This window comes from Camellia sinensis, unplaced genomic scaffold, assembly GCF_055761805.1.
Source record: "Camellia sinensis isolate YWXY unplaced genomic scaffold, ASM5576180v1 Unanchor10, whole genome shotgun sequence".
NCBI classification, from domain to species: Eukaryota; Viridiplantae; Streptophyta; class Magnoliopsida; order Ericales; family Theaceae; genus Camellia; species Camellia sinensis.
Window position 1 is genome coordinate 6,066,659 of NW_028128988.1, and position 25,137 is coordinate 6,091,795.

At 36.1% G+C, this 25,137-nt stretch overlaps 2 protein-coding genes across 6 annotated transcripts; one reads left to right on the forward strand and one right to left on the reverse strand.

The window, feature by feature from the left end:
* Positions 1 to 955: 955 nt before the first annotated feature.
* LOC114293607 (autophagy-related protein 11) lies at positions 956 to 23,479 on the reverse strand. 5 transcript variants are annotated; one of them, XM_028237710.2, is made up of 7 exons: positions 23,345 to 23,479; positions 22,928 to 23,030; positions 21,575 to 22,752; positions 14,780 to 16,451; positions 6,965 to 7,182; positions 3,548 to 3,761; positions 956 to 1,621 (listed from the first exon to the last, which is right to left on the reverse strand). In XM_028237710.2, exons 3-7 carry the CDS (start codon positions 22,516 to 22,518, stop codon positions 1,199 to 1,201), a joined length of 3,471 nt encoding a protein of 1,156 aa, XP_028093511.2. In that variant the 5' UTR covers positions 22,519 to 22,752; positions 22,928 to 23,030; positions 23,345 to 23,479; the 3' UTR covers positions 956 to 1,198. The 5 variants fall into 5 exon arrangements, with proteins under 5 accessions (XP_028093511.2, XP_028093512.2, XP_082767410.1 ...); XM_028237711.2 differs by having other exon boundaries at positions 23,132 to 23,366; XM_082911284.1 differs by having other exon boundaries at positions 21,575 to 23,030.
* On the forward strand, positions 11,582 to 14,329 carry LOC114264544 (uncharacterized). Its single transcript, XM_082911286.1, has 2 exons — positions 11,582 to 13,454; positions 13,550 to 14,329. Exons 1-2 carry the CDS (start codon positions 12,613 to 12,615, stop codon positions 14,166 to 14,168), a joined length of 1,461 nt encoding a protein of 486 aa, XP_082767412.1. The 5' UTR covers positions 11,582 to 12,612; the 3' UTR covers positions 14,169 to 14,329.
* Positions 23,480 to 25,137: the final 1,658 nt, after the last annotated feature.

Here is a 25,137-nt window from a genome sequence, read left to right on the forward strand (position 1 = left end):
ACATAATGATGTGATTCACCATTCACTTCAAAACAAAATATCATTGAAGATGCATTTATTTATAATAATGACATTACCACATCATCATTCTTGTGGAATTTTTTGTATGAATTTTATGAAAGAATAATATTTTCTTTACTTTCAATAGACTAAAACCCAAGTTAAATTATTTGTAAAATGTCTTTCAAAATAAATAAATAAATAAATAAATAAGGAAAACTACGAGTTTAAAAAAGTCCACTAATCAATAGGCGAAACTAATAGGTTTATCGCCTACCGATTATCACCCGCCTCTTGTATACAAAAGTTCGGAAACTTGACTCTCGTCACTAACAAGAGTTGAGTGACATTAGCCTATCGATTATCACTAGCCTCTTATGTACCAGAGCTCGGAAAACCAACACTCGTCACTGATATACGTACCCTCCGCTTCCCACCCTTAGGATTATGAATGAATATACACACTATTCAGAGAGGGGAAAAAGACCCAAAAAACAAAGAAAAATTCACTATATTTCTTCTCTTTTTCTTTTTCTTTTTCAATTATTTCCTATGAAGTAAATCTGTTTTACATTTAAATCATTAAGTATCTATTGAACTACTGATATTAGCCATGAGTACAAGCATGAACAATATTAACTAAATAAACTTACAATTAATGCAAAACAAAATCATATTAATGAGAAATTCAGTTGCAAAGAAGCCTCCTGAAAGATTATATTTCAAAGAAGTAGACCCTACTTAAAGATGTGAACTCTAATTGCAACAACCGATAATGTTTTTGTTCAGTAATGAACAAAACTGGACTCAATGAAATCCGAACATACATAATCCCAAGTGGGGATGGTGAGAGAGGATTGCTGGCTAATAAACCCCACCCAGGACCCAAGTGCTGGTGATTTTAAGGATTCTTAACAGACAAAGTTTTACATACATATATCTTAGCAACAGCATGGGATGAATATTCACAGTCCATAGATAAACCAAAAGATTAGCTATTAGTTATACATACAAAATGGGGGAGATTAAACTGAATAGATCATCAGCTGTACATAGAGGAAATCAACTTAACTCCCACCACCACCATCATCATCATCATTATCAGCATTTTTATCTTTACTTGATGTTTCATATTTATATAAATATAATATGTACACTTGGTTTTTCTTCCATCATGTCTATCTCTGTTTTCGCTAGATCAGGAAGGAGGCTGCGAATGAATGGTTGTATCAGGTAACATGGCTACGGTCACTATGAAGTATTCACAGCCGATGGGGAGACCATACGGGTTTGATATTGATCCTGAATTCAAAGACAATCGAGTCGTTCCCGTGTCAGGTGGGGTCAAGAAATTCACTTGATCTCCCCTACTGGACTCTGCTCGAACTGAAGTAGGAGACAGTGGGGGCCTCACAATCTGTCGTTCAATATGAACTATCTGCCCAATAACGTATGTAGGCCGGTTTGGGAGATGGTCCAAAAACAAGGCCACGGATTCTGCAGACAAGTAGTAGCTGGGGCAATTCCGATTTATCGCCTCATAATGGCCAGCTGAGTTGAGGACGAATGCAGCAATCTCATGGACTTCCAAACGGCCAAAAGATATCTTCTCTTTGTTTGCCTGTATCAAGATCAGTAACCGCTTTTATTGCAAAATAGAAAATCCATATAAAGGGGAAAATAGCATTATAATTTTCTATAACTTATGTTCCCTAAAAAAAAAAAAAGTTTCAAAAACAAATAGAGGAATTAAAGGAGATGAGAGCAATCAAACTGGGTTAGATCTTTGCCAATCTTCACGTCTTAAAGGGGCTCTACAAACCCTTTCAGATGGAACATTTGCTGTTCCATGAACAAGCCCATCTTCAAGAGGGGAGAACAAGAAGCAGTAGGCGTTTTGTCCTCTAGCTTGCGAGAGATAATGCTAACCTCTTTACCAAAGTCTAAAAAATCTAGTCGTATGCCTTCTACGAAATAGTAGGCGTTTTATCCTCTAGCTTTAGTTTCTTTTGGCCTAGCTCTCGATCAGTGAGAGTTTATTTTATAGCTAGCCCTTTGAATGCTTCGTTTTGATGGCATGCTCAGCCATCTTTCTTGTCCCCCATGGGGGTGTATCGAGCCTCACTGTAACATTTTATTTTATTTTTTAGCATATCTAATCCGCTTACCTACCAATAAAACTCAAATTTTCAAAATTAGAAGAGGCAATATTCAAACTGTTGGTTGAATCAACTAAAAAGCACTACAAGAAAAAACACTTTCCGTGACCAACATTTTGGTCGCAAAAAGTATCATATTTGGTCGCTAAAACCTTTTCGCGACCAAAATATGTTGGTCGCGAGTTGGTCGCTAAAGCCTCGTCATAGATAGTTTTCTACGACCAAAAAAGCCTTTGGTCGCTAAAAGTGACCATTCGCGACCAACTTTTTTGGTCGCGGAAAGTCCAATTCATATTAGTCAAAAGTAAACTTTTAGCGACCAAAGATAAGTTGGTCGCCAAAAGTTAGAGCCTTGACCCAAAAAAAAAAATTCTTTTGTGCTACCTGAGACTTGAACTCCTGACCAAGGAGTCACCATGCACCCAATCCACTCTACCAACAACATGCTTCTTGTTCATATTTGGCAAAAAATATATATAACCCATAAAAATTGGGTTATATATTATTTTATAAACTTTTAATGCCTAAACAAAAAAAAATAGCATGTAATTACAGTAGTATCATTTTTTTAAAAATTTATCCCGCCATAACTTTCCGCGACCAACTTTTTTTTTTGGTCGCCAAAAGGTAATCTTCTGCGACTAAAAAAAGCCTTTGGTCGCCAATAGTATACTTTCCGCGACCAACTTTTTTTTTTGGTCGCCAAAAGGTGATCTTCCGCAACCAAAAAAGCCTTTAGTCGCCAATAGTATACTTTCCGCGATCAACTTTTTTTTTGGTCGCCAAAGGGTATACTTTCTGTGACCAACTTTTTTTTGGTCGCCAAAAGGTGATCTTCCGCGACCAAAAAAGCCTTTGGTCGCCAATAGGTATACTTTTCGCTACCAACTTTTTTTTGGTCGCCAAAAGGTGATTTTCCGCGACCAAAAAATTGTGGTCGCCAAAAGTTAAATTTTAGTCGCAGAAAGTGGACTATTTGCGACCAAAAAAAATAGGTGGTCGCCAAAAGTGTTTTTTCTTGTAGTGAAGGGGCCTTTACCAAGCTTTTCAAATTTCTTCCCCCTTTCTGTCATGATGAGGACTTTGATACATTAAGCAATCATGTAGGAAAGGAATCAAGTTAAGTTTTTACATATATGAGGTAATTTTTGCACTCATCCCAAACAATTGTTCATGAAATGAATTTAAAAGGTTTTCAGCACCTAGTAACCCAGCCCGCCTTTAAGATGTGAGCCATCAACTGACAACCATATCTGATCTCTTTGTGAGCCACATACATGGTAAAGAGACTCGTTCAAGCAAACCCGGAATTCACCACTTTTGGTTGTCTAAGAACCCTATTACAAGTTGTATAAATGGTAAGATGTTAAACTGAACAAGAAATTTACCTGCTTCTCATGTTGATGCTTTATGTACAAAGCACTGACCAACTCTTTCTTTTCTTCCAACTCCTTTTTCAGTTGCTCATTGGTAGCTTCGGCCTTTGAATACCTCTCAAGCACCTCTGCGCGGTGCCTTGACAATACGCCAACTTTATCAGCAAATACCCGGATACATTCTCGAAACTCAGCAGTACCATCATCTTCACTATCATTGACAGAACTGAAAAATCACAACAGAAAGCAATTTAAAGCAACTCATATTCAAATAACTATACAAATAACTGAGTCCACCATATGAAGACTACTAAAATGCTTTTTCACAAGAGTGCTAGATTCTAAGTTCAATACAGTTCAGCTTCATGCCAGCTTTGCAAGTTCGATAACTTAAGGTGCTTTAATCACATTGGATGAGGCAAAGTATTGCTGCTGTTGGCTAAATTGAATTATTTCCATAGTTAAAAAATAAAACAAAAAGGGAATTGGAGAGATATAAAACTGTGAGGGGCCACCAGAGGAAGCCACGATCCTCGTTTTTACATTTTTTCTCTCAAAACATCAATCTTTTTACAAACTGACCGATTATTCTTGAAGAGATTAAAAATGATCACATACATAGGATACAAGGCATGACATTTTGTCAGTATGTTTATAGAGAGGAAGTGAAGAGTAAGGAAGGGACAGAAAAAGATTTCCTGACTCGGACCATATTATATTGTGTTTGTGTTTGTTCCTTGGTACATAAGAGCTCCATACTACCTCACTTTTGAGGCAATTCTATTAGAAGGGCTGCTATATACCACCAAAATTTTCCACCTACGTGGTTTCTCATGTAGCATGGGGGGTCTCACTATTTTTTAAGCATGATAAGTCATACATATACATATGGTGTTTGTCATGTTGATACACATAGGAAGTGATATAAATGGGTGAAACAAATCCCGGACATAGATGACATTTCTCTTTTAGTAGTGGCCTAGATAGGGTCCCCTTCCATTCCTACTTTAATATCCAAATGGTGCGAAGGAGAATTTAGAATGTTCCTGTTCCCTTGTCATTCCTAACCAAACAATATATTAGCAATTGAAAAATGAGAAGAAAAAAACTGGCCAGCAGCCTTTGATATCGTGCTTGTACTTCAAGCAAGTGATGACGGTATAAACGTGCCTAGAGGGATCCATTTTTCTTGTAGACACTAAACTTCTTTTACTCTTCCTACTTGGACAAACCAATGTAGGATTGAGAATATATACATATATTTCATCTAAGGGTGGACTTTGGCTTAGTGGTATGAGTAAGATTGCTAAAAGGTTACCTGAGTGTCATGGTTCAAAACATCAAAACGGTCTCTCAACATGTAGGGGGTAAGACAGCATACATCTAACCCTTCCCAAACCCTGCATTGGCCTGTGCCCCATGCACTGCACTGCCATTTATATTTTTCTCGCCTCATGTACCAAAAAAAAATTTTGAAAAAAAAATTACAACAAAAACCTAAATTTTATTTTAACACTAAACTAAGGCTAAGGATATTTTTCTTTTGTACCTAACATTACATAGTTAATTTAGTGATCTCAAATAAATGATTCCTTTTTATAGCAAAAGTTCATGTTGAAAAGTCAAGGAGCCACCCAAGTATTGGCTTGCTAACCCAGAACTCCAATCAATCACCACGAGCCTAGAAAGGCAATGGTTCACCCCACGTGCCACTCTGGGGTCAAAAGTTACCGGCTATGTTTGTTTTGTATTTGTGAAATAATTTTGAAAAATAATTTTTTGGAAAAAGTTTACAAAATTTGAAAATTTGTTTAATTGTATGTTTTGAAAATAGTTTTTGAGTTTTGAAGTTTGGGATTATTATTATTATTATTATTATTATTATTATTATTATTATTATTATTATTATTATTATTATTATGTAATTGAATAGATGGGTGTGAAAGAAAAAATGATTAACTGATATGTGGGATGTGAGGGGAAGAGGAGGTGAGAGAGAAAAAGTGATCAGTTGATGTGTGGTAGAGAGAGAAATGATTTTGAAACTATTATTATTTTTTTTTTAATTTTTCAACCAAACAAATTTTTGAAAATTTGTCTCAAAAATTGCCTCTCAAGAGACAAACCAAACAAAGCCACAATTTCTCCATGTTTTCGAGGCCAGAAGAACAAAAACAAGAAAAAAATATTGGTAAAAAATCATGAACTACAAATGAATAGTCTTTGGAGTAACAAATTAAAATATCTATATATGGATAAATACATACACATAGTATATGAATTTATAAATAATTTCATGAATCCCATTTCTAAATTCTAAATATTTTAGGTGGAAAAATACACTAGATAAAAAATAAATAAAAGGTAAAAAATAAAATAAAAAATAAAAAGGTCAATGAATTTGACTTGTTTACCTTATGTATTAAAGAAGGATGTTCTCTCCTGATTTCATTTTCCATTTCTAGTAAGTTTTTTTATAAATAAACAAACCCTTTTCTTCCCGTTTAACATTACAAGCACCAAGACAAGGGCAAAATCCAAGTACACATGGTGTACTAATACAAATAAGTAATACATAAACACAACCTTGGAATCTGAAATGTCTACAAAAACCAAAAAAGACTCCAGAAACTTTTACCCTCCCAATTTACCACCCAAAAATAAATAAATAGACAACGAGAGTTTAACCCACGCCTTTTACAACTTTGAGTGAAACCAACATTATCTGAAACCTTGCAATTTTAAACTCAACACTTGTCCTCAAGGAGTAACGACACCCTGACAAAGCTTGAACGCACATAAGGGGACATGACTCTTATATGTCATTCAAAAGCATTTAAACAACTATATAGATACACGTGTAAAAACTACATTAAATAGTGTCCTTTAAATGCATAAAGTACGTGTCAAACACACTTCAGTTGGTGAGCACAACAGTTGGGAAAGAGATTGGGATGCATGTCCAACAAGTCTTATTGGATGTGGGTAACTTATAATCTATATTATAAAATAGTACATCAAAATTCCTAATAATGTCACTTTTTGCTTCAGAATGAGTGAAGCTCATGCTTAATGTCTAATGATTCATGCTAGACGAACAAAAAATATTACTCTATGACTTGGAGAGTGAAAATATTAATACAGATATTACAGATATTTAGCAGTCTCCCAATGTCCTTGGACTTGGGGATGTAGAAGAATCCTACGCTGCACATATGCCTGCAGTAGACAAATACCCAACTCCATGCAACATGGTATAACTATTTTAAAAAGGTATATGAATTCAAAATGACTCTACCTAATAAGCATGGAACAAGGAAAAGTTTGGGAAACGACAACATACATCAAATGCCAATATAATATAGGAAACACTACAAACTCACTGAAAGGTTAAAAAAAAATGCTAGAAAACAAGTTTTTACAACTTACTTGGCCAAAGATTGAGCTAGAGCACGCAAGGAGTCAGCAAATCCAGCCACCCCACCTGAAGAAACACAGGTCCTTAGTCTTTCAAAAAGGCTACGCATCTTTACAGCAGAGGCACGCAATGCACTATACTCTAAGGCCCTTCGGTCAGCTGCACAAAGATGGGTTTGCGCTTCCTCTCTAGCTTCATGCAGACAATTCTCTAAGTGAGCACAATTCATCTGTAAAATGATATCAAGTAAATTAGCTACTGCATGCAATAAATATTGATGTAAATGTAACAAATCTACCCAATTAAAAGAACTATCCAACCAAGTGGTCATCGTTTTTAAAGGTTAATTAGGTGCAAACTAATTAACCTAAGCATGGGATTTTTAATAGAAAACTCATTTTCATACTTGGTTCATTTTCAAAATCACTTTTCTTAGTCAATTTTCATTAAGTTACAAAATCAAGTTCTTGCCTTGTAAAATGTGCCCATAGGCCCTTAGTTGAGTAGCATTAAAAAACATGTTCGTTTTCCATTTTTAAACTTATCTTGACTTAAAGTGACAAAAAGATGAGTCTTTGAGTGAAACATGTGTGCATTGGGAAATGTGTCCATTTCGTTGTTTTTAAAGGAAATCATACTTGCGTCTTTCAAAAACATGCAATTCTCTCCTTTTCTCTTTTGCAAACATAAATAAATCGCTTAAATCGTATTGAATCATAAGATTCCCTTAATTTAAGATTCAACTGCACGAATCGAATCATTTTGAGTGAAACTCATATCAAATCGTATGAATCAAATCATGAATTGTAAGATTCTAAGTGTATATGTGGAAGAACCACAGAGAGTATGACAATTACTGAAGAAACACCATACTAATTTTTTTCCCTTTTTCAAGTACAAGTTTAGCCCCCATTAATGGTGGTCTGGCAGGGTTGGACAAGGTACAGATCTAACATTCAACCAATAATATAATAGATTCCAAATGAGAAGTCGTGATATACATTTAGTGTCCATTATAATGAAAAAAATGATGCTGTGTCAGCTGCAAGTGGTTAAAAAACGAGCAACAAATAATATAATTTGAATCCATCCCATTCCAAATGATTTGGTCCAAGGCATCACTTTATTGTTTTCATTCATATAGACTAGAATTTGTTTTTTTCTTTTTTGCTAAACTTTTGGCAAAATATGGTAACCAAAAAAAATATTCCTTCCAAACACACCACATAAATCTCCAAGTTTGTCCCAGGTTTTTTGCTTTATTTATTTATTTACTTATCTTTTATTTTTTTTGATAGGTCTACGTATGTCACAAGGATTAAGATTTTGATGTTTTATAGTCCATAAGTCCATATACATGATGTCCGGAGCCTTTTTAAACCAACTTAGAAATGTTAATCTAAAATTTCTATTCCATATTGGGACCTTTACTTCTTTTGAACTCTATGAATCACATGCAGCCATCTATTCTTTTTTTCCAGTTCATTCTCATCCTAAATTGTATTTCCAAGATGAGATTTGAGTCCTTGGGTGTTAGAGTGAACCGGGGAAGGGTGGGAATACCCTAAGATTGATTTTGGCCTAAGTTGAAACCTAAGTCCGCTCAAGCGGGTACTTTCCTAAATTGTGTTATAGTCCACCAAGTTCTGTGTTCTGAAGTCTGAGATGCTGGGAGTGTGGTTTCACCGCTCGAGCGGTCTGTTCTACAAAGGAGAGATATACTGGGAGTTTGAACTCTCCGCTCGAGCGCAGGATCTACCGCTCGAGTAGTCTGTTTGAATTCAATTTTGAAACTCGTGTCCAATCACGTAAAATCTGACACAAAACCCACTTGTCCTTCACTTTTTCATTTCCCTCTCCCTCTCTCCACACTCCACTTTTCTCTTTTCTCTCATCTCTCTCAAGAGAAACCCTCACCAACCCTCATAAATCTCTCCATTCACCTACATTCATTGATTTCTTGACCCTAGTTCTTGAGGTCATTTTGGAGAGCATCCCCGAGAAAAGCATTTTGTGTAGTGGAGATTGGATTTCGACTCCATGGAATTTTAGGGTTTTTCTCTCATCTTTCTCCTAGAGCTTGAGGTAGGGACATTCTTTGAGTTAAATATACATTTTTGCAAGTATATGGCTATTTTGATGATATATATATACATTGTGGATATTAGGTTAGGGTTGGATTTATATGAGATTGTTTATTGTTCATTGTTCAAAGAGGGTTTTCTCAAATGTTCTCTTCAAATCTTCAAGGATATGTACTACATTGATGGTTGAGAGTTTTGTGGGAAAAATCTTTTCAAAAATGAGAAACGCTAGTTTTGTAAGAACACTAAAGTTTTGGGAAATTTTGGAGAAAAGTTGAAATAATGTGATATCATGTGTTGCACAATTTCATTGTTGAGTTATGATAAAGAAATTTGGCATTTTCATTGTTATAGTTGGATACCCATGAAATGGGAAGAAGTTGAAAAATTGATGAGTTTAGTATGTTGATATGCTAGTGTTAAGAGAATGGAAATGGTGTTTGTCGTTGTTAATCCATGGCACTTAAATATATCTTATATATATATATATATATATATACACTTGAATGGGACTTAAGGCTTGGTTTGGTTTGGTATATATATATACTTGTTGGATAGAAATGTTATGTTCATTCATAATTGAGAATTGTGTTGTTGAGATTGGGAATGGTGGAAAAATTGTGGAAATTTTCAATGTCCTGATAAATTGCATTGTCATCTCATTTCATCCTCATTCCTTTTCAAATTAGCATTGTTGAGGCTATACTTTGGAAAAGAATTGTTGGTGAAACATACCTTCGTTTGATTTGTTTTGGGGCCAATACGTTTGGTAAGTCCGGATAGGGTGTGTAGAGATGAGAATTAAGTTGGCTTGAGGTCCATGGTGAAAATCCGAAAACATGGGCGAAGTAGGTACCAAGTTCCTTCCACTTAGGAGCTGGTAAAGTGGTTTTTGGTAGTGCTTAAGGACCTATTTGCAGACACCAGCCTACGGATTACCTAAGCCGCATTTGCCACCCCTTGATTATATATTAAAATCATTGAATTAATTATGTTTTCGAAAGAGCATCGTGCATGAGATTTTCAAATGAAAAAATAAAGTATTTTGAGCATGGCATGGCATGGTATGGCATATGCATCCATCTCTTGAGATTGTATAAAACACATATATACTTTGTTAAAATTTATCTACTAGCCTTAATGCTCACCCCTAGTGGATTTGTTGCAGGAAAAGTTGTGATCCTACCGAAGTGGAGGCGTGGGGAGTTGTTTTGGGAGTACGAGGCTCTTTCACGATTGTGGTTTTATTTTGACAAGCCAAGCGCTTTACATGTATGGGTTTGATAACCATTTTGTGTAACCGGGCATAAGCCTTAAAACCTGTAACTCATGGGACATTATTCTGTGTTTTACTCTTAGCACCACATGCTATAGATTTATGTTTTAGGAAATGTTGAATGAATAATTGCATGTGGAATACTTTTGATAACCTCTTGAGTGCAATGAATACAAGTGTAGAGATTTGATGATGATGTTTGTGATGAGGTATTATATCCTGTTTACATATACTGGAAGTGATAAAGCAGAAACTAGATCATATTGACGGATTAATGCGGGATTACTGAATGTTAATAATTTGGGGACGTTACAATATGTCAACCCAAACATAAAAAATTAAAACAAAAACTACCTCTTGGCTTCCAACATGAATTAGAAATTACACTATGTCAATGAAAAAAGAATGAAAGTTGCGATGTATCACCAAAACTCTTCACCTCGTAAGTCCCACTATTTTCTAATATGGTGGATCCTACACATACACATCATTCTTGAAGAAAAACACATGGGAGATAAAATAAAATCATGAAAAAAATCTGGTGATAAATAGCATTTCTCATAGAGAACATGCAATAAAAAAAAAATGGCTTTTCCTGACAAAAAAGAGTGAAACCTAACCTGGCATCTCCATTTTAAATGTCATTCCATTCGTAGTAAGATTGTAAAACAGGGTTCAAATCTGTAAATATCTTGAAACTTGAAAGTAGGAACCTATGAAGCACGGACACCTCTCCGAGGGCTCCGTACCAGTGTCAGACACGTGTCGGACACGAACACGCGTCGGACACGCAGTGGACACGTGTCCGACACGCACGGGAGAGTGTCCCATTTTTTTTTTAATTTTTTAACATCCGGACACGTTTTGGACACGTTATAGACACGTTTGGGACATGCGCGGGCAATTTCACAGTTTAATAAAAAAATTTGGGGTCAATTTGAAAATAACCAAAAGCAGATCAAATTTGCCCTAAATCTGTTCGAATCGACTATTGAATGGAAGAACAGCTGAGAAAGAGAGAAAGAAAGAAGACCTGACTTCGTCGTACGTCGTCTCTCGTCGATCGTTGCTCTACGTCGGTCGTCGGTCGTCTCTCGTCTCTCGTCTGTCGTCGGCCGTCTATCGTCAGTCGGCGATCTTCGATCTTCAGTCGATTTGCAGGTACGACTCTTCGATCTTCTTCGATCGCTCCCTCTCTCTTCGATAGCCCTTTCTCTCTCTGTCTCTCTCTTCGATAGCTCTCTCTCCCTCTCTGTCTCAGCCTCGTCTCTTCTTTCTTTCTTTTATTTCATTTTTTTTTTCCTTTTCCTTTTATTTTGATTTTGATTCTGATTTTTATTTTTTTTTCTTTTATTTTTTTTCTTTTATTAATTTAATTTTTTCTTTTCTTTTTCTTTAATTCTGATTCTGATTTTGTTTTATTTTATTTTTTTTCTTTTATTTTTTTTATATTCTGATTTTATTTTTTCTTTTCTATTATTTGAGGATATAATTTTAATAATGTATGTTTATTAATTTTATTATAGGGACCAATTATTAATTCTGAAACAATGGCTACGGGTGGTAGTTCTAATGATATACCTGATGATGATTTTGATGAGAATAAACCATTGTGGAAGTATATAACTAAATTAGCAAAACCTGGGGAAGGAGGAGGAAATTACCAATTACAATGTAAATTTTGTAATAATACTTTCAAAGGTTCATATACAAGAGTAAGGGCACACTTGTTAAAACTCCCAGGAAAGGGAATTGGTGCTTGTAAGAAAGTGACTAGTCAAAAACTTTCACAACTACAAAATGAGAATGATGCTGCTGAGCTGAGAATTAAAAATGCTCTTCCCAAATATGTACCATTGCCTCCTTCCACTGTATCAGTGGGTAGTAGTTATGCTTATGAATCAAAGAAGAGGAGAACATGTGAGAGTGGGAGTGGGAGTGGGAGTGGGAGTGGGAGTGCGCCTGGGAGTGGGAGTGGAAGTGCTATTGAGAAAGCATTCAACTTGAAGGATAGAGAGCAATTGCATTTTGAAATTGCTAGGATGTTCTACTCGGGGGGGTACCTTTTAATCTTGCAAGAAATCCTTACTATGTTAGCTCTTACACATTTGCTGCAAATCATAACATTCCTGGATATTTGCCTCCCGGTTATAATTTGTTACGAACCACATTACTTCAAAAAGAGAGGGCAAACATTGATAAATTGTTGCAACCAATTAGGGGCACATGGAAGGAAAAAGGGGTGAGCATTGTTAGTGATGGTTGGAGTGATTCTCAAAGGAGGCCTTTGATTAATTTTATGGCAGTGAGTGAAAGTGGGCCTATGTTCATTAAAGCAGTTGATTGTTCTGGAGAAACTAAAGACAAATATTTCATTGCAAATTTGATGAAAGAAGTGATTAATGAGGTTGGGCCAAGTAATGTGGTTCAAGTCATCACGGATAATGCTCCTAATTGTAAGGCAGCCGGACAACTCATTGAAGCTCAATTCCCTCATATTCTATGGACTCCTTGTGTGGTGCACACATTAAATCTAGCTTTGAAAAATATTTGTGCCGCAAAGAATATTGAGAGGAATGAAGTCACATATGAAGAATGTAGTTGGATTACTGATATTGCCGGAGATGGTTTGATGATTAAGAATTTTATCTCTAATCACTCAATGCGATTGGCTATGTACAATGAATTTGTGTCATTGAAGTTGCTTTCGGTTGCCGAAACACGATTTGCCTCCAAAATTGTTATGCTCAAGAGGTTAAAGCTTATAAAACGTGGTCTTCAAGCAATGGTAATTAGTGACAAGTGGAATTGCTATAGAGAGGATGATGTTGGGAAGGCAAAATTTGTGAAAGAAAAGATTTTGGATGATGTGTGGTGGGATTACATTGATTATATTCTTTCCTTCACGGGTCCTATATATGACATGCTTAGGGCTTGTGATACGGACAAACCTTGCCTTCACTTAGTATATGATATGTGGGACTCAATGATAGAGAAAGTGAAGATGTCAATTTATAGGCATGAAGGGAAAAGAATAGATGAGGAATCTACATTTTACAATGTGGTGCATCAAATTCTCGTGGATCGTTGGAATAAAAACAATACTCCTCTCCATTGTATGGCACATTCATTAAATCCAAAGTAAGTACCACATTTAAATTTGTTTTACATATTTCATTTTAATGGACTTATCTAGTCTTTCTTGAAATAATTATTTTTCCTATTTTGGATTGTAGGTATTTTAGTGATGAGTGGCTCCATGAGGATCAAAATAGAGTTCCTCCACATAGGGATGAAGAGGTGACACGTGAGAGGAACAAGTGTTTTAAGAGGTATTTTGAAGATATCACGGAGCGAACCAAGGTGATAACTGAGTTTGGAAAATTTTCGGGTTATGTTGAAACATTCTCAGAGTATGATTCCATTCATAATAGGTGGCACATGGATCCTTATACTTGGTGGTGTGCATATGGTGCATATGCACCATCTCTTCAAAAACTAGCTTTGAGATTGCTTGTGCAACCTGCCTCTTCATCTTGTTGTGAGAGAAATTGGAGTACTTACTCCTTTATTCACTCAGTGAGAAGGAACAAGATGGTCCCTCAACGCGCGGAGGATTTGGTGTTCATTCATAGCAATCTTCGTCTTTTATCAAGGAGGAGCTCCCAATACTTGCAAGGAGAGACAAAAATGTGGGATATTGCCGGAGATAACTTTGACTCACTTGATGATATTGGAATGCTTGGGATAGCTAACCTCTCACTTGATGAACCGGCTATGGAGGCGGTCCTATTTACAGATGAAGGAGAAGATGGAGGCGGTGGTGAAGATGTTGTAATAGTTTCCTCTACTTAGGTTGATATCTATGGATTTTGTAATAGTTGTTGGTACATTGGATAATTTTATATTTTGTGGTTTGATTTTCATGCATTTTGTAACAAATGATGGTTGGTACTTGGTAGCTTCGAATGACATGTTATGTATTGATGGAATGCTATTTTATATTAATTGTGAACGATATATATGATGTTAAATCAATTAAATGTTTATTTTTTATAATTTTAATAGTGTTATTTTGTATATTTTATTACCTTTATTTGATTTTTTTTAATAATTTTATGACATATAATAAATAAAATTAATTATATATATTGAACGTGTCCCCGGCGTGTCGTGTCCCCTATTTTTTGAAAATTTGCGTTTTTGCGTGTCCGTGTCGTGTCCGTGTCGTGTCGCGTGTCCGTGTCCGTGCTTCTTAGGTAGGAACTAACCAAGGGATGGGGAATCTCCTAACTTTACACCACCAAAATCAAACTCAAGATATTTATATATAACCAAATAGAAAAGTTTAGTAAGAAACAAAAAGAAAAGAAAAGAATTCTAAAATCAAGATTCAATTAGTTCTGATGCAATTTTCTAGAGAAATCAAAGTGAGAAGAGAAAATTTGCAGTTCAACCACTAATACCTGAGATTCATCCAGAAGCTTCCGACTGATTTCCAACTCCCTCTCAAGCTTGGAAACCTCCTCCACTAGAGCTTTCAGCTTAGTTTCTGTTTCACTCAATTGATTTGACTTGTCAGCAAGTGTATTCTGCAATTCCAGGACCAGATCACTACTAGCTTTAGAATCTAAACCCTGTTCAGCTGTTGTTTCGGCAGGTAAATTAGTTAGGGGCTGAGACATAATCTCAGAAGTGCAACTGGTTGCCAGTGTGCCCAAACCTGAAGCCATAGTATCTTTCCCATCTTTGTCATGGGCCTGCACCTCACCATGAGGTGGTTCCTGCATTGATGAATCTAACTGAGGATTTAGCATTGACGAGGAATCTGTCATATTCTCATCCAAGCCTTCAGAAGCTTTGACTGACTGTTTAGAGAAAAACCCTAATTTGGCATGCAAAGAATTAGAGACACAAGAAACCTCATCCATGGGTATGCAAGGCATGTGGGCTTCTGAATCACCCGAGATATCTGACTTGCTATCACCAGCCTTCACAGTTGAATGGGCAAAGTTCGACACCATCTTATCAACCGGAATCCTCTGTTCTTGTAAATACTGATCGGATAACCTCTGCTCCAATTCTTGAATCCGTTTCTCATATGATTCACATTGCATTTGCTTAACCTTTAGCATAGATTGGAGATGTTTCTCATACTCATCCTTCAGATGCAAGGCTTCAGCAGTCCTTTCCGCTGCATTTTTTAACAAACTATCCACTTTACTGTCATCAAGTGATTCATATTCAACTTCAGTGCTGAAGGTACAAATGACAGCAATTGCAGAAGCAAGTTCAGCTTTCAGTTTTGCATTCTCAACTTCCAACTTGCTAGTTCCGGCAATCTCCACCAACTCAGAACCCTCAAGGAGCTCCTCCGTCTCATATTTCTCAGAGTCAACGGCATTCTCTTCAAGTTCAGCTGAATAAGAACTACTGTGAGACGTGGAAAGTGAACTCTTCAAACTACCACGCTTCTCACTCTTTGAAGGCAGTCCAACTAAATATTCAGGGGCATAACGGCCTAAATCAGATATGTCAATGTCAAGCAAATTAGTGTCAAAAGGAGTTATATTGACATCACACTGGCTGGGAGTATCATACAATCCCATGGATGCTAAAATATCCCTAGGTATAAATGAACTATGTACTTTTAGAAACTCCTCCCGTCTCCTGACCTCAACCTCCCTCTTTGTTGCAATCTTTTCAGCTAATTGTCCAGCCATGCCCATGTAGAGCTTCATTGAAGCCTTTCTTCTCACTACTTCCGCAAGGCATGCCCTGTACGCAGGGCCAATCCCACGGACTACCCTCAAGTATTCAAATTGATCACTCTGACGATTCATTGCTTCTGTGAAAACCGAAAACTTAAAACGTACATCTTTGATGGTGTATTGAATATATGCTATCTTTTGCATGTAATCATGCACAAAGATGTTTGTTTCATTCTTTTTATCCTTGCAGATATTAAGCAGAATGGCAATTGCACGGTCACAAGCATGCATCTTTGGAAGGTAGTTTTTGTCATGGCCATCATACATAGGACCCAAGGCTGAAACTGCATCATGAGGACGGAGGGAAGGGGACAATTGGCTGGTCAGACAGTCATCCACAAGTTTCTTCACTGTATTTACATCTTTGCTGCACAAATATGAATACTTATTTTTTAGAATTACACAGATAACATTTCCCACTTGCACAACTGTAAGAATATATCAAAGCAAAATATATACACATACAACACAGAAAAATTTCGATAGTGTTGATATATGCACAAGGACAATAAGGAATTCCTAATAATATAGGTTAATAGGGCATAGCCCGAAATTTTAGCATAAATGACACCACTTTCTGGAATGATCTTAACAATACAATAGTAGTACCAAGTAACATTATCTTACTTTCAAGCAGCTTCAGCATCAGTTCAATATAAACTAATAAGTTTCTGAATCCTTAAAACGAAAGATAACTAAAACTAGCTACAAATATTTCAAATAGGGGAAACATAATCATCAATTCAAGTACAAAGCTTTTAAATCACATTGAAGATCCAGATCTTTCTACATCGTGAAAAAGAGAAATTTGGATACCATACTGTGCGATACATAGAGGTATGTGCATGCAAAAAAATATATATGGTCCGGAGGTTTTTCTTATCCTAATGACTCACAATTAGATGACTTGGGTGATTTAAAGAACTTCAAAACTTCTAACAAAAGGTGAGAGTAGCCAAATATTGGAGAAGAAGCTTCAGCTGGTTTCCTTTACAAGTGCTAATACCTATGAATGTTGAACAAGACCAGCAGAAATTTGACTATTTGGACTCAGCTTACTCAGTTCAGCACAGCAAAGACTGCATGGTATTCAGGTTCTACTTGAATTTTGTGCAACCTTCAAGTAACCTTGTTCAAGTTCCGCTTAACCTTGTACAAGCTCAATCTCACCTTGCTTCAGTTCGGTTAGACATGGAACCACAGAAAATGAACATAAAGAAGAAGAAAGAGCCGACCATGAGAGGATCAGCTTCATGAAGTTTGTGCTTGCAGAAGAAGAAAAAAGAGAAATAGCCATGTAGAACCCATGAATGGACCAATAGGCCCTACAATTGGTGTCACGTGATTGGAAGCAATTCTCATCTGATTTAGTGAAGCCACAATTGGTGTCACGGGAATGGACCATCATGGGCATTTTTTAATTTCACAAAATAGGGTATTTCAATAATTTATCATTGTTTGATGTCCAAGATTCTAGGTTGTTTCCTAAAAAAAGTTTTGTCGAGTCCTTTTTCTTTTTCAGAAGTTCTTGACAGAATTAGTTTAGTGAATCTTAGTTTAGTATAAATTAGGAAATTATTTGCACAATACTAATAGGAAAAATAATAATTTTAAAAGCTACTAGGCTTCTCTATAAAGCAACCTTTCTAATCAACTAGTTAATTAATAGAAGTTTATGAACGTAATCTTTCTCTCTTTCAATGTTGTGTTCTAGGTGAGATTCCTAGAAAACCTTAGAGAGATTATAAGGCATGTTTAGTTTCATTTTCTGATTTCTATTCTTGGGGGTGGGAAGATTTGTTTGGCAAATTATTTAGGAAAATTATCTGAAGACACCCCTTTTTTAAGAAACAATTTGAAGTGTTTTTTCCTTAAATTTCAAAAATTGCTTTCACCCAAATATGATAACTACCTATGTTTTCAAGCTTCTCATTATTTTTGTTTTTCAAAACACAAAATCAAAACATCAAAATGAAAATAGAACCAGGAAGAGATTGGTATTGCACTTAATCCAGCGGTGAGATAAGAAAGAGGAAGAAGGTGGTCTTACTGTGAAGGAAGCAATGAGCAAGGAAGAAGCCAAAGCAGAGATAGGGAGGGTTATTCTTACGGAAGAGATTAGATGGCAAGGGATTTATGGTTGGAGGAAGTAGACACAAATACCAAGTTCTTTCATAGATTGGCTAATTCTCAGTGTGTGATCTCTGAAATTCAAAATGCTTTGGTAGGGGATAAAATTATTGATACAATCCTCATCACTAATGGTGTCGTGGACTATATATTGAAGAAATGAACTCCAGGAGTCCTTTGCAAACTCGATATTGAGAAAGCATCATGTAAGCTAGGACTTCCTTATCTATGTGTTGAAAAGAATGAGCTTTGGGCTGGAATATAGAAGATAAAATCAGATGGTGTAACTCCACTCTCAGATTCTCACTGCAGAGATTCTCAGTTATGGTGAATGACTCCCATCAAGATATTTCACTAGTTCCAGGAGCTTGGGATAGGAGATCCTTACCCGCTTTTCTCTTCATCTTGGTCATGGAAGCGTTGGTAGGATGATTGATTAGGACAGTGCAAACAGGGTTGATTACAGCCTTTAGGGTTAGAGGTAGATGAGGGGGAGTGGAGGAGATCAATCATTTTCTTCTTGCAGATGATGCCATTGGCTTTTTGTGAGCAGAAACGTAACCATTGAACTATTTGCAATGTGTTTTGATATGTTTGGAGGCAGTGTCAGTGGTAAAAGTAAATATTGCAAATTGAGCTCATTCTAGTTGAGACGGTTCAGAATATTTAATAGGGTTTGTCCGACTGCTTGGGTTTACAGTGGGATCTTTGCCTACAGCCTAAAACCCATCCTAAACATCAACCAAATTCAATCCTAAACAAATCCTAAACCTTAATTTTACCTACTCAATTGAAAACCTAAACATTAAGGCCCTCATAGGGCAGCCTCCTTTAAGCTTCATCTACCTCCAAGCAAATCTTGCACCTCCAAGTCATAGATGAAAAATATTCAGAGATATCAACCCGCCTAGTTAAAGTAAACTCTAGAAGACATTTTAGAGTCCCTTCAACTTTGAGACAGAACCCAAAAAAGCCCTTAGAAATCTTCATATCCCACCATTATCATCAATAGATGTCAACCCACCTAGTTAAAGTAAACTCTAGGAGACATTTTAGAGTCCCTTCAACTTTGTGACAGAACCAAAAAAAGCCCTTAGAAATCTTCATATCCCACCATTATCATCAATTCCTTGTCCTTAACGCTTTCCAGTCTAGAAGCTGAAAAGCAGATCCAAGGAAGCCAGCCAACAGAAGTCATCATCTACCATGATTTGAACTTAAAGTGGATTAATAACCTAGCCCCTTTACTTATTATAAAAAAAATAAAATAAAACAACTAGATTGAATAAGATAGGTCAAAAGACTAGAAGAAAAATGAAAGTAGTGAGAGAGAATCCAGAGAAAATTCACATTCTAAGATAAAATAGCAATTATGTGTATATGATGTTGAGATGCGTAAGCATCCCATTTTTCTTCATTTTTAGTCTTTCCATTAGTCAATTTTCTTGCTTAAGTGAACCCAAAACCCTTGTACACATGACCAACTATGATAATGACTTTAAAATCACATCCCACGTTGTTATTCCATTAAAGTCCACAGGCTAGAACAAGCTGAGTCAAAGGTTGCTCACGACCAGCTCAATGGGAAAGCAAGCCCAAAAGTATTGCCCAAGCTTGTTCATTGCATGTTGGCACAAATAAGAACCAGTACTTAACCAAGTGAATCCCAATCTGTTCAACAAGAGCTTAGTTCTTTTTCAGCCTTAGATGTGGCTCATCTAACAGTATCTGTACATTAGTTGAGTTGCTTAGGATCGGGCTTCTGCTAGGGAATTAAACATAAGATTTAATGAGTTAAGGAAGGAATTACACCACAGAATGAAAAAGTAAACACAATGTGTAGATTTTGTCATTGCACAGCGCTTTCTTTTTTTGATATATATATATATATATATATTCGTACATATATATGTTGGTGTTCTTTTATATACATTCATTGCACAATGCTTTCTTAAACCACTTTTAGAATACCTTCTATAGAAAGGCCCCAATAGTGATTTAAGTGTTTTACTTGGGCAATGGCATGGTATCAGTCATAACGTTGTATTATGACACATAGGAATTCGCACACTGGGATGACACAGTATGATCTCACAACATGTAGGAATCTACCCAATGAACTGGTTAACATCAGATAATTCTGTTGGTGTAAAAACTGTAAAAACTGTCTACCAAACAACTCTATAATTCTGTTGGTGCACATAGGTAAAAATTCTCTTCTAAACAGCTTTCAGTCATCTGAAGCAATCACAGGAAGCCCAACATGACAATGATAAGCTTGTAGTAGTTATACACTGGCTGTAGCTGTAGAACCTCAGTAGTCTGTCTCCTTTTTTTTTTTCACTAGATGTGCACATGGATAGAAAAATAACAAATTTATGAGATCTACAATAACATTAGGTCAATACAACACTCAACTAACTTGTCTCTCCCCTCCTCAGCCCCCAGCCCCCAAAGTTCTTATACAGACTATCGCCAATATCAACAAATATTCTAATGCCTGAGTTTACAGCTTGTGTTTCCTTCGATTTGTTTTCTTGTTTATCCCCTAACTTTTCTTCCTTCCTTCAGCACATCTTGGAAAATGTCAAAATTATGAACTTAACTCCCACCTCAACATATTAAATACACCGTTTGGAGGGAAGCTTTTTGGCTAAAATAACCAAAAAGCCACAAAAAAATCAAAATGTCACATCCTACACATTAATCAATCACTTTTTACCTCACAACCATTTGTTTAACTAAAAAAAACTATCCCAAACATGCTAACCTTTTTCATATCATAAAAAAAAATAAAAAAAGAAAAGAAAAGCAACTAAAAAAGCCAAGTTCCCAAAAGAAGCTATAAAGATGTCAGTTTCTCTACTCTCATCTCACTTTGCAAATCGTGGGCATCAAAGCAAAGCAGGTCTCTCTGAAAAACTTTTTCATAAACTATTGACCCCAATCCATGACATGCAAAAAACCAATTAGATTCAACAGGTCACTTGAGCTGTTGGGAACTACCGTGTATCTTGCACCATACAGACAATGAGCCATGTTACATTTCCACGTGTGAATTATTAAATAAGTACGTATTTACAAAGACAAAGGGAAAAATTATGAAACGCCACCACAACACTATATTCAACATCACTGTATTATGACTCAAAAAGCAAAATACCAGTCAATCGATCAGTAAGTATAACATGACTATCCCAACAGATTTCAACATGACAAGAATACTTAACCCATGTAAAATTTCAAACAAGCCAGAGAGTTGAATAGGCAAAACAAAATCATTTCAAAACAAATAAACAGGAATTTAAAGGCACCAATAAGAGAGAGAGAGAGAGAGAGAGAGAGAGAGAGAGAGAGAACCTCAAAGCTTGCATTATACTTTTTTGTTCATTAATATATCGCTGGTGCTCCTTAAAAGTAAGTTCCAAGTCCCTGATAAGTAATGTAGCATTGCTACTAAATAACTTCTCAACACTGTGCTTTAGTTCTTCGAATTCCTGTTTAAATTCTGAAACCTTATTCTCAAATTGCCTGTGTGAACTGCTACAATCCTCTGCCACCTTTCGCAAGTTCTCTTCCTTCACAAAATCAAGTAAGCATTTGCGTGCAGCAGTTTGTACAGCAGGGTGAACCTTGCAAGATCTCAATTTCTCTATATCTCTCCCAAAATTCATCAGAAGATTGGAATGGCTCCGATGCTGCTGCAAGTAACACTTCATGAAATCCACGTAATTTTGGTGAATCAACCCATAGAAATGATCCAAATTACCCCGAGCGATCTCCAACGCCCTCTCTTGCACCTTCTGCTCTCTCAAGAACTTCTCACAAGCCTCAAATTTCGTTTGGGTGCGGCTATAAATAGCATGCCCACACTGGTAATGGTATCTGAATTGCCTCTCATAAGAAGGCAATGCCTTCAGTGCAGGGTCCAAAGCATCATCCAGTGGATGGGGGTTATGGGAGGAGGATGGTGATGGAGGGTCCGGTAATTCGACTATTTCAACTTGTTCAGAAGCAGGAGGCATTGAATTACTTCGCATTCTCGCCTTATTGAACAAGAACAGTTCTCGGTCATCAGATGGTAATTTATAGGCTGAAAGTGGCTGTTGCGACTCGAGCTTCATGTCCAAACATAAAAGAAGCTGGTCATTTAAGTGAATCCCGGATTCAGATTCTAGGAACCGCTGGACGTCCTTGACCAGGGTGTTTTCATCACACTCCAGTTTAAACGAATGCCCATTCTCAGCAATATGAACCACAAGTGAGCCTCTCCGAACTACACTTTCTGAAACATTTGAACTCATTTTTTCTTCCCCCAAGAAACAATGGATATCCACAGCCACAAGCACAGGCACAAGCACAATTACCACAAGCTAACAACCAAAACCAAAGAGATTTTCAAGTTCAAGATCGTAAAATCGTCGACAAAGGCTCTCAGAATCTCTTCCCCGATTCGTTCTCACCCGACTAGAAAAATTTTCCAATTCTAGACCGTTGCACACGATAAACCCCAATCATTTCCAACCCACCATTGATGACTGCAATAAAAGCCCAAATCTCAACAAACCCCACAAACGATCTTATCCAAAAAAAAACTCCAATTTTACACTTGAATCCTCAATGAAACGCCAAATATCTCAGACCCACCAAGCAAATCATTAAAAAAAAAAAACCAAAATTTTTTTCAAAAAACCCTAATTAAGTCCGACCCACCTTAGAAATCTGCAAAAAGGGCCCGAATCTTGACTAACCCACCAATGATATCATCAACAAAACCCTACCTTTGCCCCAGAAAACCTTTAAAATCAATTAATTCCTGCAATCAAAACCAAAAACACCAAATTCAATCAAGGCACAAAAGAACAAAAACAAGGAAAGAAGATAATCTGAAAACAGGGTTCAAAGATAATCTCTAACTGCCGGCGAAGCTAATCAGAAGCAATCAATGACGTGAAAAGGGAGAGAATTGGGTGAGAAAAAAGTTTTATCACGAAACCCTTTGTATGTATGTATGTATGCGTGTGTGTGTTTAATATTATTGTATTGTATAAGTAGAATATATGTGTGTAAAGAAAGGTTCGTGTATCTCCTAGTTTCTGATGAAAAAGAATCTTTTATTGCGAAAAGAACCTTCTGCGAGAAGCAACCAGTCAGCCAAAAGAAAAGGCGAAGAAGCAGCAGAAGACGAAGTGGTCTGTTCTTCCTCTACATTATTTTGGATTTGTTTTCATAAAACGGTTCTATGTTTTCAAAAAACAAAATCAAAAATAAAAATAATATTAATAATTTTTAATTTAAGCTCCAAAATTTTAATATTATACCAATTTTTATCAAACGTCTGTTTTCGTGCATATCTAACCGTGAAAAATTTTGGTTACACACGAATCAATTTCTTATTTGTGATTCATTCTTTTAATTTATTATAAATTTTTTTATTTTAACACAGTAATTTTTTAAAATTTTCATAAAACGGTTCCATGTTTTCATAAAACAAAATCAAAAATAAAAATAATATTAACAATTTGATAACTTGTTTTCTAGAAAAATTATCCTAGGTTTTTTTGGATTTTTAATTTAAGTCCCCATATTTTAATATTATACCAATTTTTATCATCCGTCTATCTTCCGTACAGATCTAACAGTGAAAAACTTTGGATACACCACATATCAATTTCTCAATTATTATTCATTCTCTTAATTTATTATAATTTTTTTTATTTTATTTTAACCACACTATATTTTTTAATTATCAATAATCAATCATTATGAATCATTTATCTTGTTATGATTTTAAGATTAGTCCATACATGGCTTCTCATAGTCAGAACTGGAGGTAATTATTCAGTAATTTCGGAACATGGACATCTTATGCTCTATAGTATTATGATTAGTGGAGAATGTGGGTAAGTACGGTATTGTGTTGGTGATTGGAGAATATGGTGGAGTATATTGAATGATGATTGGTTAGAAAGTACAGACACGTGATACTCCGAAAATATTAAATAATTTTCCCAAAACTAGCAGCACCACCCTCCATCCTCTATATCATCTTTTCTACATATGTAACCCCTTCATTTTCTCACCTACCAGGAATTACCACCCTTGCCCTTATTTTCTTCCATTGTCACTACCCCATCTATTTCTCAATCACTAAACAATGAACAAAGCTCTTATCCAACGTACACAATCATGAACCACTATAACGTAGTTGTAGATCGACCAACCAAAATCTTGTTGTAAAAAACTACATTCAATTTCTCAATAGGTTGCGATTTGTATGTGATTTGTGCAACTTGCTACAGATTAGGGTGGTCTTTGTAGATTGAAGTTTGGAAGTGATTAAAGTTATAGATCGAATCCTTGCGCCACTCATTCTCTCTCTCTCTCTCTCTCTCTCTCTCTCTCTCTCTCTCTCTCAATTCCCTGGTTTTCTATGCATGATTAAGATTTTTTTTGTTGATTGGTAATAGTTGAGAAAGGGAAGAGAAGTCATTATTGTCAAGTGGGAACATGATGGAGGAATGAGTATGGTACTAAGGAAAGGAAAAAATGTGTGAAATGACGCTACAAAGCGAAAACATGGGAGTGAGATGTATGAGTTGCATTGTGGTGGAGTAACTGGAGTGGCCAATCGTGTGAGAAAAAGAAATGAGAGATAAGAGTAGTGAATCTAGATCAAGACAGGAGTGGTGGATCATAGGGAGGAGAAAAGTTGTAGTGAAGTAAGGATAAATGGCACCGCTAATGAGTGGCATAGCTGGTAGTGTAGGAGAGAGGAATTGAAGCATATGAAAAGGTAGGTGTATAAACAAATGGTGAATATAATGTCTAAATATCATTTTCTATTTATAATTGTTGGAACAATCTTCTTTGTAAATAAAATAAATTGAAATAAAGCCAAACAAATAAATAAATAACGTACC

Excerpts from the sequence above, each read along its gene's own strand:
- LOC114264544 (XM_082911286.1), top strand. The coding sequence starts at position 12,613 with ATGGCAGTGAGTGAAAGTGGGCCTATGTTCATTAAAGCAGTTGATTGT. Across the intron at positions 13,455-13,549 it reads GCACATTCATTAAATCCAAA|GTATTTTAGTGATGAGTGGC; the intron begins GTAAGTACCACA and ends TTTGGATTGTAG.
- LOC114293607 (XM_028237710.2), bottom strand. The coding sequence starts at position 22,518 with ATGAGTTCAAATGTTTCAGAAAGTGTAGTTCGGAGAGGCTCACTTGTG. Across the intron at positions 7,183-14,779 it reads AGCTTCTGGATGAATCTCAG|ATGAATTGTGCTCACTTAGA; the intron begins GTATTAGTGGTT and ends ATCATTTTACAG. Across the intron at positions 1,622-3,547 it reads AGCATCAACATGAGAAGCAG|GCAAACAAAGAGAAGATATC; the intron begins GTAAATTTCTTG and ends ATCTTGATACAG.